The sequence below is a fragment of the Moschus berezovskii genome, chromosome 12 (assembly GCF_049115385.1).
Source record: "Moschus berezovskii isolate FMDL1 chromosome 12, NW_MosBer_1.0, whole genome shotgun sequence".
Taxonomy (NCBI): Eukaryota; Metazoa; Chordata; class Mammalia; order Artiodactyla; family Moschidae; genus Moschus; species Moschus berezovskii.
Window position 1 is genome coordinate 13,204,997 of NC_142471.1, and position 18,311 is coordinate 13,223,307.

The 18,311-nt window shown below is 49.1% G+C and overlaps 1 protein-coding gene across 1 annotated transcript; it reads right to left on the minus strand.

The window, feature by feature from the left end:
• Positions 1-9,935: 9,935 nt before the first annotated feature.
• Positions 9,936-18,190, minus strand: LOC148775940 (uncharacterized). The gene is made up of 8 exons (XM_088842518.1): positions 17,972-18,190; positions 14,047-14,168; positions 13,587-13,677; positions 13,057-13,167; positions 12,237-12,424; positions 11,543-11,608; positions 10,401-10,594; positions 9,936-10,126 (listed from the first exon to the last, which is right to left on the minus strand). Exons 1-8 carry the CDS (start codon positions 18,188-18,190, stop codon positions 9,936-9,938), a joined length of 1,182 nt encoding a protein of 393 aa, XP_088698644.1.
• Positions 18,191-18,311: the final 121 nt, after the last annotated feature.

Consider the following 18,311-nt stretch of genomic DNA (forward strand, 5'->3'; position numbering starts at 1 on the left):
TGACTGCTAGGGATGTCCTCAGACTTAGGTGGGATGAGTCCTGGAAGATGTGGGAGTCCGTGTCTCAGGCAGACAGTGCTTGCAACCCCTGTATATTCTTATTACCTTCCTCATATCTGTCCCTCTTCTGATTCCACCCCAGAGTCCTTTTATATTCACTGTGCTAGTGTGTGTGTGTCTGTGTGTCAGTGCTCACTCTCTAGAAGCCCGAGGAACACTGCCCCCAAATAGGGCGGCATGGTAAGAGATTACTAGACACTAAGGCTTCTAATTTCTCATGAATTAAAACCTTGAAAGGAAGAATTGAAACCATAAACTCGTAGAAGAAAAGTGTCACCATGGTTCTGTAACCTCATTCTTGTCATAAAGTTTGAATGTCATTCAAAAAGTGAACGAAGAGAAAGGAAAAGTGAACATGGTAAAGCCCCTGCAAGGGAACCATCAATAAAATGAACAATGAAGTATAAAATGGAGGAAAGATTGGCAATTCTCACGTCGAATAAGGTTTCATCTCCAGCATATATAAAAATGCACACAATTCAAAAGCAAAGAAGCACACAAAAGTAACCTCACTGAGAAAAGGGTGTGAGTTCTGATTTGTCTGAGAAGGCCTTACAAATTCCTCAGAAATCAAGAGAAACAAAACTCAAATAAGAAAAGGAAAGATCTTAAGTCAGAGTTCCAAAAAATAGCAAAGAGAGATAAGAAACCTTAAACGAAAAATTCAAAGAAATAGAGGAAATCAATGGAATGGGAAAGACCTGAGATCTCTTCAAGATGATTAGAGATACTAAGGGTACATTTCCTGCAATGACAGACACAATAAAGGACAGATTTGCTATGGACCAAAGAGAGCAGAAGCTATTAAGAAGAGGCAAGAATACACAAAAAATTATGCAAAAAAAAAAAGGTATTAATGACCTGGACATCTACGATGGTGTGGTCACTCACCTATAGCCAGACAATTTTGAGTATGAAGTCAAGTGGGTCCTAGGAAGCATTACAACAGATCAAGCTTATAGAGGGGATAGTACCCTCCACTGGGTTATTTGAGATGATGCTGTGAAAGGGCTGCACTCAATATGCCAGCAAATTTGGAAAACTCAGCACTGGCCACAGGTTTGGAAAAGGTCAGTCTTCATCCCAATCCCAAAGAAAGGCAATGCCAAAGAATGCTCAAACTACCACACAATTGCACTCATCTCACTCGCTAGTAAAGTCACGCTCAAAATTCTAAAAGCCAGGCTTCAGCAATACGTGAACGGTGAACTTCCAGATGTTCAAGATGGTTTTAGAAAAGCAGAGGAACAAGAAATCAAATTGCCAGCATCCGTTGTATCATGGAAAAAGCAAGAGAGTTCCAGAAAAATTCTATTTCTGCTTTATTGACTATGCCAAAGCCTTTGACTCTGTGGATCACAATAAACTGTGGAAAATTCTGAAAGAGATGGGAATCCCAGACCACCTGACCTGCCTCTTGAGAAACCTGTATGCAGGTCAGGAAGCAACAGTTAGAACTGGACATGGAACAACAGACTGGTTCCAAATAGGAAAAGAAGTACGTCAAACCTGTATATTGTCACCCTGCTTATTTAACTAATATGCAGAGTACATCATGAGGAACGCTGGGCTGAGGAAGCCAAAGCTGGAATCAAGATTGCCTAGACAAACATCAGTAACCTCAGATATGCAGATAACACCGCCCTAATGGCAGATGCTGTGATCACTCACCTAGAGCCAGACATCTTGGGATGCGAATTCAAGTATGCCTTAGAAAACATCACTACGAACAAAGCGAGAGGAGGTGACGGAATTCCAGTGGAACTATTGCAAATCCTCAAAGCCAAGGCTGTTAAAGTGGTACACTCACTATGTAAGCAAATTTGTAAAACTCAGCAGTGGTCACAGGATAGGTCCCAAAGAAAGGCAATGGCAAAGAATGCTAAAAGTACTGCACAACTGCATTCATCTCACATGCTGGCAAATTCATCCTCCAAATTCTCCAAGCCAGGCCTCAATTATACGTGAACCGTGAGCTTCCAGATGTTCAAGCTGAATTTATAAAAGCCAGAGGAATCAAAGATCAGATTGCCATCATCCATTGGATCATCGAAAAAGCAAGAGATTTCCAGAAAAACATCTACTTCTGCTTTATTGACTACACCAAAGCCGTAGTGACTGTGTGGATTACAACATACTGTGGAAAAATCTTCTAGAGATGGGGATACCAGCCCACCTGACCTGCCTCCTGAGAAATCTGTATGCAGGTCGAGAAGCAACAGTTAGAACTGGACTGGAGCAACAGACTCATTCCAAATCAGGAAAGGACTATGTCAAGGCTATAAATTGTCGCCCCGCTTCTTCAACTGATATGTAGAGGACATCATGAGAAACACTGGACTAGATGAAGCACAAGCTGGAAACAAGATTGTTGGGAGAAATATCAATCACATCAGATATGCAGATGACACCACACGTATGGCAGAAAGTGAAGAAGAACTAAATAGGCTCTTGAGGAACGTGAAAGAGGAGAGTGAAAAGGTTGGCTTAAATCTCAACATTCAAAAAGGTAAGATCATGGCATCCGGTCCCTTGACTTCATGGCAAATAGAAGGGAAAACAGTGGAAAGAGTGACAGACTTTATCCTTTTGGGCTCCAAAATCTCTGCAGGTGGTGACAGCATCAAGAAATTAAAAGACACTTGCTCCTTGGAAGAAAAGTTATGACCAACTCAGGCAGCATATTAAAAAGCAAAGATGTTACTTTGCCAACGAGCATCAGTCTCTCAAAGCTATGGTATTTCCAGTAGTCACGTATGGATGTGAGAGTTGGACTGGAAAGAAAGCTGAGCACCAAAGAATTGATGCTTTTGAACTGTGGTGCTGGAGAAGACTCTTGAGAGTCTTGGACTGCAAGGAGAACACACCAGTCCATCCTAAAGGAGATCAACACTGAATATTCATTGGAAGGACCGATGGTGAACCAGAAGCTCCAATACTTTGGCCACCTGATGCCTAGAACCAACTCACTGGAAAAGACCCTGACTGGGAAATACTGAGGGCAGGAGGAGAAGGGGAGTGACGGAGGAGGAGATGGTTGGATGGCGTCATCGACTCATCGGACAGAGGTTTGAGCAAACTCTGGGAGACAGTGCCGGACGGGAAAGCCAGGGATGCTGCAGTCCATGGGGTCATAAAGAGCCAGACACCAGTGAGCGAATGAACAACAAGACATTTCTCCAAAGACGACACGTACATGTTCAACAGGCATACGAAGAGATGTTCAGCATCGTTAGTAATCACACACATGCAAATAAAAACCACAGTGAGGTACAGAACGCCTGACATCAGAAAGAACACAGTTATGAAATCCTGACCAGGATGTAGAGTACAGGGAACCTTCGTAAACTGTGTTTGGAACGAAAACTGCTGTAGACGGTATGGAAGACAGTATGGGGTTTCCTCACAACACTGAAAAGAAAATTACTGTGTTATTCAGCAATTCCATTACTGAATATATATATTTGAAGAAAATGAATAAACCAATTTGAAAAGATACACGCATCCGAATATTCATAGCAGCATTACTTTCAATAGCCAAGGCATAGAAACAATCTACATGTCCAGTAGTAGATGAATGGTATATAGGCGTACAGTACATACATATGTAACCTATTGCATTTTGATGATGTTTGTTTTCCAGGAATTGACTCATATAGCCTAACATGTTAAGCATATATGTATGAAAGTTTTCATTCGTTTTTTATAATTCTTTTCCCTACAGTATTGATCTTATTCATAATAAGCTCCTTTTTATTGGCTTGAAAGTGTCCATCTAGTTTACAGATAGAAAGACTATATTTTCATGTTCCAAAACCAAAATTTACTTGATTCCATCAGATATAGTGTTTGTACTCTGATTGTTTGATTAATAGTATTTCTACGTTGAATCCCTCCTTCATTTCCATTCTTTAAAATTTTGTCTTCAAAACCAGCTACAATAAATGTGGTTTGTAATTACAATTTTGAAATGTAAGGGGAAAAGATTATGTTTTTATTAAAGAACAAAAAAATCACAGCTGCCATAAATGGCAAAAAAAGAAAACACCAGAAATGAGGTGAGAGTAAATGATGGATAGAATCCTGTCTTTTTAAATGTATGTTACAAGGAGTTACAAGGAACCACATGCAAAGAATATAAAATATTTTTTAAGTAGAATAGAAAAACAGACAAAAAGTGTTACAAAAATTCAAATCTGAGGAACTGCCATGTTCAGAGAATCTCAAAACACACACCTGACCTTACTGAATCGGAAGACAAAGAGCATTTTGAATGACTTTCAGCCACTGATATTATGGAAAGGTGTATCAATGGTCACATGCCTTACCATGAAACGCTCCTCTTTACCAATAGGAACCCACAACTACCTTTGAGTGGAAATGCGAAGCACAGCTTTTTTTTTTTTCCTTTCAACTCTATGCTTGGGCCCTGATTGGATAATTGCAGGAACATGGATTGTGTGGAGGAGCCGTCTTACCCATCCCATCTTACCCATCCCCTTAGCTTTCTCCCAATTGATCCAACGATCTAAGATGCTGGGGGTTGAGAAGGCTCCTTCACGGAGAGACTCGTGACAAACCCATGTTATATGGTAGTTACCCATCATGGACCTGTATGAAACACTTGAAAATCAAGACTTCAGTTGATGGCGCTTTGGTCAAGAGGAGGAAAGGCTCCTTGTCAGCTACCGCCCATTTCATACAAAGTTCCCCATTACCAGAGCCTGAGAATTCCTGGCACCCTTGCTGGAAGCACAGCTCCCCTGGTGCTTTGCAGACACCAAACATACTGTTTCTATTCCGATTGTTTGATTAATGTTTAGTACTTCCATATTAAATCCCTCCTCCGTTTCTACTGTTTAAAATTTTGTCTTCAATTCTCAGGTACAATAAATGTGGTGTGTAAATTCAATTTTGAAATTTAAGGGAAAACGTTCAAGATCTACTAAAGAACAAAAAAGCACAGCTGCCATAAATGGAAACAAAAAACACAAAACACAGCAGAAATGAAGTGACAGTGAGTGATGGATTGAAGTATGCGTTTTCCACTCTATAAGACCAGGAGTTAAAAGCAACCACATACAAAGAATATAAAAACCTTTTAAAATAAAATAGAAAACCAGAGAGAGAGAGTGTTCCAAAAACTCACATCGGAGGAACTGCTACGCTCAGTTAATCTCAAAACACTCCACTGACCTTACCGAATCCCAAGACAAAGAGCGTTTTAAATGACTTTCAACTGCTGCTAGTATAGAAAGGTTTTTCAATGGTAGCATGCCTTACGTGGTATGAAAGGCACCGTTTTAACTAGGAGCTAGGGCCTTGATTGGATAATGCAGTCACGTGAATCCCATGGAGGAGCATTCTTACCCATGTTACCCATGTGACCCAAGATGAAGGTAAGCTTTCTCCAATTTAATCCAACGATTTAAGATGCTGGGGGCTGAGAAGGCTCCTTCATGGAGTGAATCGTGACAAACCCATGTCATATGGCAGTTAACCGACATGGACTTGTATGAAACACTTGAAAATCAAAGACTTCACCTGATGCTGGTTTGGTCAAGAGGAGGAAAGGCTCCTTGTCAGCTACTGCCCATTTCATACGAGGGTTCCCCATTACCAGAGCCTGAGAATTCCTGGCACCTTGCTGGAAGCACAACTCCCCTGGTGCTTTGTGGACACCCAGGGGGCCCAGGGGTATGGACTTTCCATGGCACCAGGGGTTTTAACTGTCAGCACCGCCTGGCAAAATCTATGCTTCAGTCCTTCACTCTCGGCTGCTTCATTCACAGCTTCATGCATGTACAGGTGAGGCTGAAAGAAACCCACATGTATCAAGTGTACAGTTCAGTAAGTTTTGACACATGTATATACCCAGAAAACCATCAGCTAAATTAAGATAGAGACATCCAGGCGGAGCCCCAAGCTTGCTTCATGCCCCTGGTCACCCACGCCTCCCACCCATCCCCGGGCAACCATTAATCCACTTTTTTCAGAAATGACATAGTTCTGTATCTGGCTTTTTCTCAGCATGAATATTTTGAGATTTATTAGTAATATATGAGGTAAGCACAGCTGAGATCCTCCATCTAGGCAGGTGGCAGCCCGTCTCCCAGCAGGAGGACCCGGGGGAGAGATTGCCTATGGGGATGAATGGCTTGGTAAGGAATCAGCAGGAGAAGGGCAGGGGGGCCTAGCCGGTTTCCCTACTAGGAATCATGCCGCTCCCACCCAAGTCCCGCTGGGATTCCAACACGGCTACAGGAATATTGGATCGGAGTCACTGTGTCAGGACTCAAACGAATGGGCATGAGACGTTAAACGATGCCAAGCGGCAAACAGAGAACAGGGAGAGAAGGAAGCTCCAGGTAAACTGCTAGACGGTCCACAGAAGCCTTTCGCAGATTGCCTGAGATTGATCCCGAAAGCGCAGAGGCAGGAATGATCTCAAAAGAGAGACTTCTCACGCAGTCGGCTCCAGATATCCTCAGCAAGCTACTAAAACAGACATATGGACCAAACAGTCTTAGATAACCTATTGCAACTGGCTCAGTTCAGTTCAGTGGCTCAGTTGTGTGCGACTCTTTGCGACCCCATGAATCGCAACACGCCAGGCCTCCCTGTCCATCACCAACTCCCGGAGTCCACTCAAACTCATGTCCATCGAGTCGGCGATGCCATCCAGCCATCTCATTCTCTGTTGTCTCCTTCTCCTTCTGCCCCCAATCCCTCCCAGCATCAGAGTCTTTTCCAGTGAGTCAACTCGTCGCATGAGATGGCCAAAGTATTGGAGTTTCAGCTTTAGCATCAGTCCTTCCAATGAACACCAGGATTATCTCCTTTAGAATGGACTGTTTGGATCTCCAGGCAGTCCAAGGCACTCTCAAGAGTCTTCTCCAACACCACAGTTCAAAAGCATCAATTCTTCGGTGATCAGCTTTCTTCACAGTCCAACTCTCACATCCATACATGACCACTGGAAAAACCATAGCCTTGACTAGATGGACCTTGGTTGACAAAGTAACGTCTCTGCTTTTTAATATACTCTCTAGGTTGGTCATAACATTCCTTCCAAGGAGTAAGTGTCTTAATTTCATGGCTGCAATCAGCATCTGCAGTGATTTTGGAACCCAAAACAATAAAGTCTGAACCTGTTTCCAGTGTTTCCCCATCTATTTCCAATGAAGTGATGGGACCAGATGCCATGATCTTTGTTTTCTGAATATTGAGCTTCAAACCAACCTTTTAACTCTCCTCTTTCACTTTCATCAAGAGGCTTTTGAGTTCCTCTTCACTTTCTGCCATAAAGGTGGTGTCATCTGCATATCTGAGGTTATTGATATTACTCCCGGCAATCTTGATTCCAGCTTGTGCTTCTTCCGGCCCAGCATTCCTCATGATGTACTCTGCATAGAAGTTAAATAAGCAGGGTGACCATATACAACCCTGACGTACTCCTTTACCTATTTGGAACCAGTCTGTTGTTCCATGTACAGTTCTGACTGTTGCTTCGTGACCTGCATACAGGTTCCTCAAGAGGCAAGTCAGGTGGTCTGTTATTCCACCAGACTGGCTCAGAGACTTTATTATTGCAGGGAGGAAGAGGAGAAGAGGCAGCAAAGAATGGGAAAGACTGAAGTCACAGCAATGGCTCTCAGATCCACTCTGAAACAGCCGGAGAAAAATGCCCACAGGGACCCAGGCAGAAAGGAACAGCCTGGCTGTTACTGTGGAAAGCGGGGACACCTGCAAGAATTGCTCTCAGGCATCTAAGAAGCCACCAGCTGCATGCCCAGTCTGCAGACGTCCACACTCGAGAAGGCTGCTCTCTGAGGCCTAGGCCTTAGGGATGGGACTCTGAAGGCAATCAGGACTGAAGGTGACTGGGGCTTCCCACACAAGCTCCTGAGGTAATTCCACCTCTGGAAAATGGTCATGACAACTGTGGGGGGCCAATCAGTCGATTTCCTCGCAGACCACAGGCAACTTACTCTGTGTTTGGAGAACCCCTGGCCCAATCTCTCACTGATCCGCTTCTGTAACAGGACTGTCTGCATGACCCAAACATTATTTCAGTTGTGCTCTAAACTACAATATCGACTATGAAGGAAAATACTACTTCTGCGTTAAAACAGGGTGTTAACTTTAACGTCACAGTCCCCATTTCAGAGAGAACTCCTCGCACAGGGAGCGTGGGTAAAGATGGCCCATCTGTTCTGCAGATCACATTCTAGCGCGTGGTCCACATCCAAGTCATCTTCTGTCACTCACAGCGCCTCAGCCCTTCTTGAGGAAATGTTCCTTATCCTTCGGGGAACAAAGTTAAGTGAGTGTGAACCCTCTTCCTCACTGCAGCAAAGAGAGGCCCACAGAGCCATTGGGGATGCCTTGCAACTATGAGGAGCCCCGGGGTTGCTTCTGTCACCCAGCCGTAAACCATCTAGAGATGTGGAAGGCTGGGCAGACTGTGTGCAGGCTTTGAGAGCACCTTGCTTAATCCCTCACTGTCCATTTGGAAAACTGAGGCCCTGATAGGAGTTGGAAAATCCAGGGCCCGGGGCAGGGGCAGAGTCCCAGGCCATCCTAGGGTAGGGCTGCAACACACACACCAGCTTGGCTTTGGGAATTAGAGAGCCAAGAACCCCAGAACATCCCCACTCATCCGGATTAGATGTCTCTGGGTGTCCTCACAAATATACACAACACTCACACTAACATCAGAAGAAGTGACAGTAGGGCATGCGGTCAAAGGAGGAGTGGATCTGGAGTGGAGACAAATGAAAAAGAAGCAAGGCGATGACCACAGCCTGGATCTCAAACTATCTTTGGAGCAGGAACGGACCATGACTCAGCCCGAGGCCTCTGCCGGTATCTCCCACGGGATTGAGGCTGTGGACTCACCTGAGACACGAGCTGCTTCATTCAGGGGCAGGCCACAAGGACCCCTCAGAGGCTTCTTCCCCAGAGTGAGGGACCAGGCAGGGGGGATGTGTGGCCGAGAGGCCACTGCAACACAGATGAAGAAGTGGAAATGGAAACACTAACGGACACTCCCGCAGCAGGTCCTCAAAAAGCAACTTGACAGGAATCAGTCGACGCCCACATTCCGCTCCTGCATCAAATCCGAAAGAAGTAAACGCAGAACGTCACAAGCCTGCACACAACTGTTCAGAGGAGCTCTATGCACAAGAGCCACAAGATGAAAATGGCCATAACGTCCATCAGCAGATGAGGGGAGAGTCGAGTGCAGGGCCTTCCCAGACTGCAGGATTATCGGCGTCAAAGAGGACGCAGATGCTCTGTAATAGACAATAGACGGGGTCAGAGAACCTAGTGAATGTTCTCCATGCCGCTCACACGGACAGTTAAAAAAGTCAAAGAATTCAATTTCTATCTACGTTTACTTTATCTCATAGAAAAAATAAGATTGTACATGTAATAAAAAAAAAGATACATATTAAGAGAGGGAATTATCGGGGTGGAGAGACAGGCTCCAGGGCTGGTGCTCGCTCGGGGGCAGCACACCATCCGCCTGGGAAGGCGAGGCTCGCTGATGATCTGGGAGCAGCTCTAGGGGTGTTAGGGGAGGAACTGGATCCAGCGCCTGAGCTGCTTGTAAAGCTGGGTCTGCTGGGGTCTCTCGAGCCACAGCTGGATAACACCGGAGCCACAGCTGATTGCAAAACACGAAGGAGCTGCAGGCCAAGGCAGAGCCCTGGCCGATGTGGGCTTAGGCCTGGGGACTGAGGCTGTAGAAGCAGCGCTGGGAGAGGATTTCCAGGTGATTCAGGCTCTGAAGAAGGAAGAGAGCTGTTTCTTGCATGGTCTCTGGATCTAGAAGTGGAGCCTGGAGGTCCTTTATTTCACTTCCGAGCTTAAGTGAGAGCCACGGCATTAGCAGGCTGAGGCTCTGTGTTTGGAGTTGTCGTGCTTATGTGATGCAGACCTTGAACTTGCATGGGGGCTGGGCTTTGAGCTTTCTGTGACTGTGGAGCTGTGGCAGGTGGTAGGGGTGCTGTTGGCTCCAGGACTGATGATGTTTCCAGAGATTCTCCTCCAGCGGGTGCTGTATCTCCCAGAAGATAAATCACTGTCAGTAAGACTGCTGATCCATGGATCCCAAAGACAGGAAGCGACACGCTGCTTAGTGCTGACATCTCAATCCAAGAGGCCACCCACCCCCAGGAAGTCCCCCAAGGCTGCAGTCCTTGGGAAAAGTGATCTAGCCTCCTAATTGCTCCTGGCCCATTTCCAGCCTCAGAAGGCTCTGCTCCATGTGGCCCAGCCCCCTCCCTTCCTTATCCGCCCCGTCCTCCTCACCCACCCCGAGTCCTCCTCACCATGCCCCTCTGCCTCAGTGGGCTCCAGAGTCTCCAGCTGCGCCAGGAGATGGCGGGCTCGCTGCTCCAGGTCCGAGTCGGGCATGTTGAGCTCTAGGTAAGCGAGGAGCATCTTCAGGCAGGGAAAGTCTGGGGCCTGCTGGAAATCCTCAGGGTAAAGGTGCAGCCAGGTGCCCAGGATGGAGGCCATGGCCCTGGGGGGAGTCACGTGGGCAGCAGAGTCAGAGACTTGTCCTTCCCGCCACATTGCACTCCAGGGCCGCCCTGTGGGGACCTGGGCCTCTGCGCCTTCTGCCCGTGCCCACCCAGAGGTCAGTTCTCCTCCGCGGTCAATCTCACCTGGCAGACCAGGCAGAGGAGGCCTGGAATCGGGGGCAGAAGGGGCAGGCCGCGAAGCCTGCTCAAGTGACAGCCCTTGATCCATGGTGTGACCATCTGTCCGCTTCCTGAGGGCAGCCTGACACAGCGCACTGTCCCTCTCCCTGCCCCTCCCCCTGGTGTCACCACTGCGTGGGCAGGCAGGGTGGCTGCTCTGGGTCATGCATCTCGGGAAAATGTAGGGGTCCCGGGAGGATCTGGCCCAAGAGGGCACACAGAGACTCTGTCATCTGCCCAGGCTTCCCGTGTGCTTCCTAACACCTCAGATTGACCTCCTATATCTACAGGATGCCTTGTCCGATGGGGACGGGCTTGCATCTACTCCTGCCACTGACGTTCATCCTCACCAGCGAGGGCTCAGCTGTCCACTGAGGGCCACTAAGTTCCCTGAGCAACAGCTGAGCACACCCACTGAGGTTCCGCCAGACAGTGAGCAGGATGCTCTCCACACTATCTGTTCTGGGTCCCAGGATTGGAGGTAGAGGCAGGACTGGGATGGACAGGGGACGGTTGTGGACACTCATAGGGCTCACTCTGACCTCTGAGCTCCCAGATGCTGCTCACAGCACCCCAGACCCCTCCACAGCTCTCTTGGCCTCCTTTCCGCTTTTCCCGGAGAAGCCCCCCAGACCTTGGCCCCCACTAGGAACCAGAAGCTATGTGCAATCAAGGATTCTGCCTGCCCTGCCCATCCAGCAACCCCATTCCTCCTGACAGCTCTCTGGGGAAGAAACTCAGTCCCTCTTGAATCACAATCCACTCACATTTTCAGCTGGTGCAGGGGTCCACCATCCTCATCGCAGTAAGGGAGGACGCATCCGTACCTACAGGAGGCCAGGAAGGCGTCACATGGACGGTACTGGAGACACTCCCGGATGTGATGGCTGGTGTGACAGGTTTCCCCTCCCTGCCCCCATCCCAGCCCCGGAGAACTGAAGCCCTGGGGGACAGGACTGCTCTGTGCTCCCTGCGTTACGTGATGCTTCTTCCTAGAAAAGCGCCTGGACCTCGTGCGCCTTCCTCTATATTTCAAGCACCAATGAGCCCAACCAGCCTCATCGGAGTGCCTGGGGCACCAAGATCACTCCCAGGGACCCCTGCTCTCACTCACCCAGGACAGGGCATCTCTCACACCTCACCCAGCACTTGGGAAAACGATTTGGGACAAAGTCAAATGCTCAGAGATAACCTAGACAGAGGCTTCGTCGAGGGGAGGAGGAATGTGATGACTCAGCACAACCAAAGCCTTTCCAGGGCTCCAGGTTCCCAGAAAGCACTTTCCAGGACGACCCACTTAGTCCCCACATTCACTCTGGGGGCTGCTCCACCCTTTCCCTACCTGTGCAGAAGGGGCCAACTGGGACCCAGAGAAGTTGAGAGACATTCCCATAACTCAAAGCTGGAAGATGACCAGGTGCCCACCGTGCCCAGTGGGGGAGGGGATGTGCTCGACTCGTGAAGAGAAACTCCAGCACCTGCTGGAGGGTGCCAAAAGCCCTGTAGGGGCCCAGGTATGTGGGGAGGTAGGAGGGGTCACTGCCCAGGCAGGCAGGCACCAGGTTGCCCACCAACCTCTCCAGTCTGCGTTTCTGGATGCTCCACAGCTTGCTGGTCTCGTTCCTGTCCCCTGTGGACACAGTCTCCCCCTGGGGTGGAACACAGCACAGACACGAGTCAGAGGCGGCACCAACAACTCCAGGAAGGCAGGGGCTGGAGCTCAGACTGAGTCCCTGAGCCTCCAGGACTCATGGCAGGAGGAGGGGCAGGAGTGCCGTCTGCAGAATAAACGTCCTGGCATCACAAGTGACCTGGCTCTGGGCCATGGCTACGTGTGTCAGCGTCTCGGGGCAGTGTGTATGGACAGCTCCCCTGGTGCTAAGTGCATCATCCCTGTGGTGGTTACCACAGCATCCCATTCTGGGGATGAGAACTGGGGTGAGAGGGGCTGATCCTGGGGTGAGAGAATGCAGGATGCTCAGGGCCACACGGATACCTGGGGATGGACTTTATAAAGGACACACTCTAGAAACATGAGGAAAGGCTCCCGGGGGAATACGAAGTGAAATCCCTTCACATTTTCTTTCTGAGATTCACACAGGTAGGGGAACACTGGTTTTCATCTGGACACGTCAGGGCCTGGGCCGCTAGGGCGCGTCGCAGAGCTGACAATCCCAGGCTACTTTGGAAGCAGGACCCTAGGAGGGACCCAGGGAGGGCCAGGGCGGCTCTGGGACCCGGAACTTCCTGGGTGTAGGGTCACCTCCCAGCTGGCACTCACCCTGTGCCCACCGTGGGCACTGTTGCTGGTGTGGGGCTCCTGCCCGTCGTGCGGGGAGATGGAGCAGGGAGCTCCGTGGACCGGCTCCTGTCTGCAGTCCCGTGAGGAGCCCTGTGAACACAGTGCCCGGCAGCCAGGCAGAGAGTCTCAGGGCACCGGGCAGCTGTCTGTGGTGCTTCTCTGACCCCCAGACGAGATAGGTCCCCTCCTGACACACACCCAGCACTCTCTGCACAGACCTCCACCGAGGATGCAGACACCCGACCACCTGAGGGGCCTTGGATCCATGCTGGCACAGAGAAGAGCACCTCAGGGACCCTGTTTCCCCACTGCCAGGCTGTCCTCAGGTATGGCCGTGACAGGACCACCAGGTCACCACGTGCCCACCAACCTGTTCCTGCCCAGAGGGGGAGCCTCCCCTCAAGTCCCCCTTCCCCCCACATGGAGATGAAGGCAGCTGGTGCTGCCTGGGGAGGGCTCCCAGTGGTGGCTAGGCCTGATGTGGCCAGCTCTAGGTTGCCTGGTATTACCTTAGGTGACCTCCTGCTAAAGGACCAGAGGCATCCAGGCTGAGTGCTGAACCGCCTGAAACATCTCAAAAACCTCTCCCTCCAGGGTTTCTGGAAGCAGAAGCCCTGGTCAGTCGAGACACAGCTGGAGAATATCCTTCTGGATGAAGTCTCTCCAACCAAGTGAGCCTCAACTGGCTTTGACGCTATTGCTAGAAGGTGGGTGCCTGGTTACAGGGTTCCAAGTTCTGTTAGGGTCTGCCATCAAGGAAGTGACTTCACTTCCTGGGGGCCCCTTCCTTGGATTGACAGTTGACACCTCTGCACATAGCCCTCGGGATACTGACCGCTCATCCCGCATCCACGCAGCCCCGAGTCTCCCACAGTTTCACCGCACAGCCCTCCACACAGCTCCCGGGCAGGCTCTGTGTGCAGCTCTGAGGAGACAGACCTGGGTCCAGACTCACCTCCCGATTCCTACCTGTTCTCTCTCCTGGATGAGTCCTCGTGTCTCTCAAGGCCTGTCCGTGTCCCCACCTGCACACGGGGGCAGATGCCCGCAATGACTGCTAGGGATATCCTCAGACTTAGGTGGGATGAGTCCTGGAAGATGTGGGAGTCCGTGTCTCAGGCAGACAGTGCTTGCAACCCCTGTATATTCTTATTACCTTCCTCATATCTGTCCCTCTTCTGATTCCACCCCAGAGTCCTTTTATATTCACTGTGCCAGTGTGTGTGTGTGTGTGTGTGTGTGTCAGTGCTCACTCTCTAGAATCCAGAGGAACACTGCCCCCAAATAGGGCGGCATGGTAAGAGATGAATTAAAACCTTGAAATGAAGAACTGAAACCATAAAGCTCGTAGAAGAAAAGTGTTACCATGATTCTGTAACCTCAGTCTTGTCATGAAGTTTGAATGTCATTCAAAAAGTGAAAGAAGTGAAAGGAAAAGTGAACATGGTAAAGCCTCTGCAAGGGAACCATCAATAAAATGAAAAATGAAGTATGAAATGGAGAAAAGATTGGCAATTCTCATGTCGAATAAGGGTTCATCTCCAACATATATAAAAACGCACACAATTCAAAAGCAAAGAAGCACACAAAAGTAACCTCACGGAGAAACGGGTGTGAGTTCTGATTTGTCTGAGAAGGCCTTACAAATTCCTCAGAAATCAAGAGAAACAAAACACAAATGAGAAAAGGAAAGATCTTAAATCAGAGTTTCAAAAAATAGCAGACAGAGATAAGAAACCTCAAGCGAAAAATGCAAAGAAATAGAGGAAAGCAATGGAATGGGAAAGACCTGAGATCTCTTCAAGGTGATTAGAGATACTAAGGGAACATTTCTTGCAATGATAGACACAATATAGGACAGATTTGCTATGGACCAAAGAGAGCAGAAGCTATTAAGAAGAGGCAAGAATACACAACAAATTATGCCAAAAAAAAAGGTATTAATGGCCTGGACATCTACAATGGGGTGGTCACTCACCTATAGCCAGACAATTTTGAGTATGAAGTCAAGTGGGTCCTAGGAAGCATTACGACAGATCAAGCTTATGGAGGGGATAGTACCCTCCACTGGGTTATTTGAGATGATGCTGTGAAAGGGCTGCACTCAGGTAAGTCACTCCCTCAGTCGTGTCCGACTCTTTGCGACCCCATGGACTGCAGCCTACCAGGCTCCATCCATGGGATTTTCCAGGCAAGAGTACTGGAGTGGGTTGCCATTGCCTTCTCCTTCAACCACTAATATCATGGAAAGGTTTTTAAATGATCACATGCCTTACCAGGTATGAAAATCTCTTACCAATGGAGATTGGCAACTACATTTAAGAGGAATGGCTAAGCATAGCTTTTTTTTTTTTCTTTTTTTGCTTTCAACTGTTTTTTGGGCCTTGATTGGATAATTGCAGGAACATGGATTATATGCAGGAGCCATCATATCCATCTACTTAGCTTACTGCCAATTAATCCACTGACCTAAGATGCTGGGTGCTGAGAAGTTTCCTTCACAGAGACTCATGATAAACCCAGGTTACATAGGCGGTACCCATCATGGACTGTATGAAACATTTGAAAATCAAAGACTTAGCCTGATAATGGTTTGGTCAAGAGAAGGGAAGCCTTGTTCAGTTATCACCCATTTCATACCAAGGTCTCCCACTTCCAGAGAATGAGAATTCCTGGCACCCTTGTTAGAAGCACAACTCCCCTGGTGCTTTGTGGACAGCCGGCATGGGGGCTCGGTGTGTGGAATTTTCATGGAACCAGGCCCTTCTCTGTCAGCACTGCCTGGGGAATCTATGCTTCATAACCTTCACTCTCTGCTGCTTTATTCACAGCTTCATGGACGTACAGATGATGTTCAAGGAAACACCCACACGTCTAACGTGAGCAGTTCAGTCAGTTTTGACACATGTATATACGCAGAAAGGCATCAGCCGAATTAAGATAGAGACATCCAGGCGGCTCCCCAAGCTTGCTTCATGCCCCTGGTCACCCACACCTCCCACCCATCCCCAGGCAACCACTCATCCATTTTCTTCAGAAAGGACATAGTTCTGTATCTGGCTGCTTCTCCTCAGCATGACTATTTTGAGATTTATAAGTCATATATGAGGTGATCGCGGCTGAGTTCCTCCATCGAGGCAGGTGGCAGCCCGTCTCCCAGCAGTGGGACCCGGGGGAGAGATTGCCTATGGGGATGAATGGCTTGGGAAGGAATCAGCAGGATAGGGGCAGGGTGGCCTAGCCGGCTTCCCTACTAGGAATCAGCCCGCCCCCACCCGAGTCCCGCTGGGATTCCAAAACGGCTACAGGAAGATGGGATCGGAGTCACTGTGTCAGGACTCAAGCGAGTGGGCACGAGACGTGAAACGATGCCAAGGCGGCAAACAGAGAACAGGGAGAGAAGGAACCTCCAAGTAAACTGCTAGACGGTCTTCAGAAGCCTTTCGCAGATTCCCTGAGATTGATCCCGAAAGCACAGAGGCAGGAATGATCTCAAAAGAGAGACTTCTCACTCAGTCGGCTCCAGATATCCGCAGTAAGCTACTAAAACAGACGCATGGACCAAATCCGTCTTAGATAACCTGTTGCGACTGGTTCAGACACTTTATTATGGCAGGGAGGAAGAGGAGAAGAGGCAGCAAAGACCGGGAAAGACTGAAGTCACAGCAATGGCTCTCAGATCCACTCTGAAACGGCTGGAGGAAAATGCCCACAGGGACCCAAGTGGAAAGGAACAGCCTTGATGTCACTGCGGAAAGCGGGAACACCCACAAGAATTGCTCTCGGACATCTAAGCCGCCACCGGCTGCATGCCCACACTGCAGACATCCACACTCGAGAAGGCTGCTCTCTGAGCCCTAGGCCTTAGGGATGGGACTCTGAAGGTGCCTGCGGCTCCCCACATGACCTCCTGAGGTAATTCCACTTCTGGAAAATGGGTCATGACAACTGTGGGGGCCAATCAATCGATTTCCTCGTAGACCACAGGCAACTTACTCTGTGTTTGCCGAAGCCCTGGCCAACTCTCGGCCTGATCCGCTTCTATAACGGGACTGTCTGCCTGACCCAACGTTATTATTTCAGCTGTGCTCTAAACTACAGTATCTACTCTCAAGGAAAATACTACTTCTGCGTTAAAACACAGTACAAAATTTAACGTGACAGTCCCCGTTTCAGAGAGATCTCCTCGCGTAGGGAACGTGGGTAAAGATGGCCCGTCTGTTCTGCAGATCACATTCTAGCACGCGGTCTACGTCCAAGTCATCTTCTGTCACTCACAGAGCCTCAGCCCTCCTTGAGCAAATGTTCCTTATCCTTCAGGGCACGAAGTTAAGTGAGTGTGAACCCTCTTCCTCACCACAGCAAAGAGAGGCCCACAGAGCCATTGGGGGGTGCCTTCCAACTCTGAGGAGCCCCGGGGTTGCTTCTGTCACCCAGCCGTAAACCACCCAGAGACGTGGCAGGCTGGCAGACTGTGTGCAGGCCTTGCTTAATCCCTCACTGTCCATTGGGAAAACTGAGGCCCTGATAGGAGTTGGAAAATCCAGGGCCCGGGGCAGGGGCAGAGTCCCAGGCCATCCTAGGGTAGGGCTGCAACACACACACCGCCTTGGCTTTGGGAATTAGAGAGCCAAGAACCCCAGAACATCCCCACTCATCCGGATTAGATGTCTCTGGGTGTCCTCACAAATATACACAACACTCACACTAACATCAGAAGTGACAGTAGAGCAAGCGGGCAAAGGAAGAATGGATCTGGGATGGAGACAAATGAAAAAGAAGCAAGGCGATGACCACAGCCTGGATCTCACACTGTCTTTGGAGCAGGAACGGACCATGACTCAGCCCGAGGCCTCTGCCGGTGTCTCCCAGGGGATTGAGGCTGTGGACTCACCTGAGACACGAGCTGCTTCAGTGAGGGGCAGGGCACAAGGGCCTCCTCAGAGGCTTCTTCCCCAGAGTGAGGGACCAGGCAGGGGGGAGGCGTGGCAGAGAGGACACTGCAACACAGATGAAGAAGTGGAAACGGAAACACTAATGGACACTCCTGCCGCAGGTCCTCACAAAAGCAACTAGACAGGAATCGAAGGATGCCCAAATTCCGCTCCTGCATTAACCCGAAAGAAAGAAACGCAGAACGTCACCAGCCTGCACACAAGTGTTCAGGGCACCACTATGCACATGAGCCACAGGTGAAAATAGCCCTAACGTCCATCAGCAGAGGAGGGGAGAGT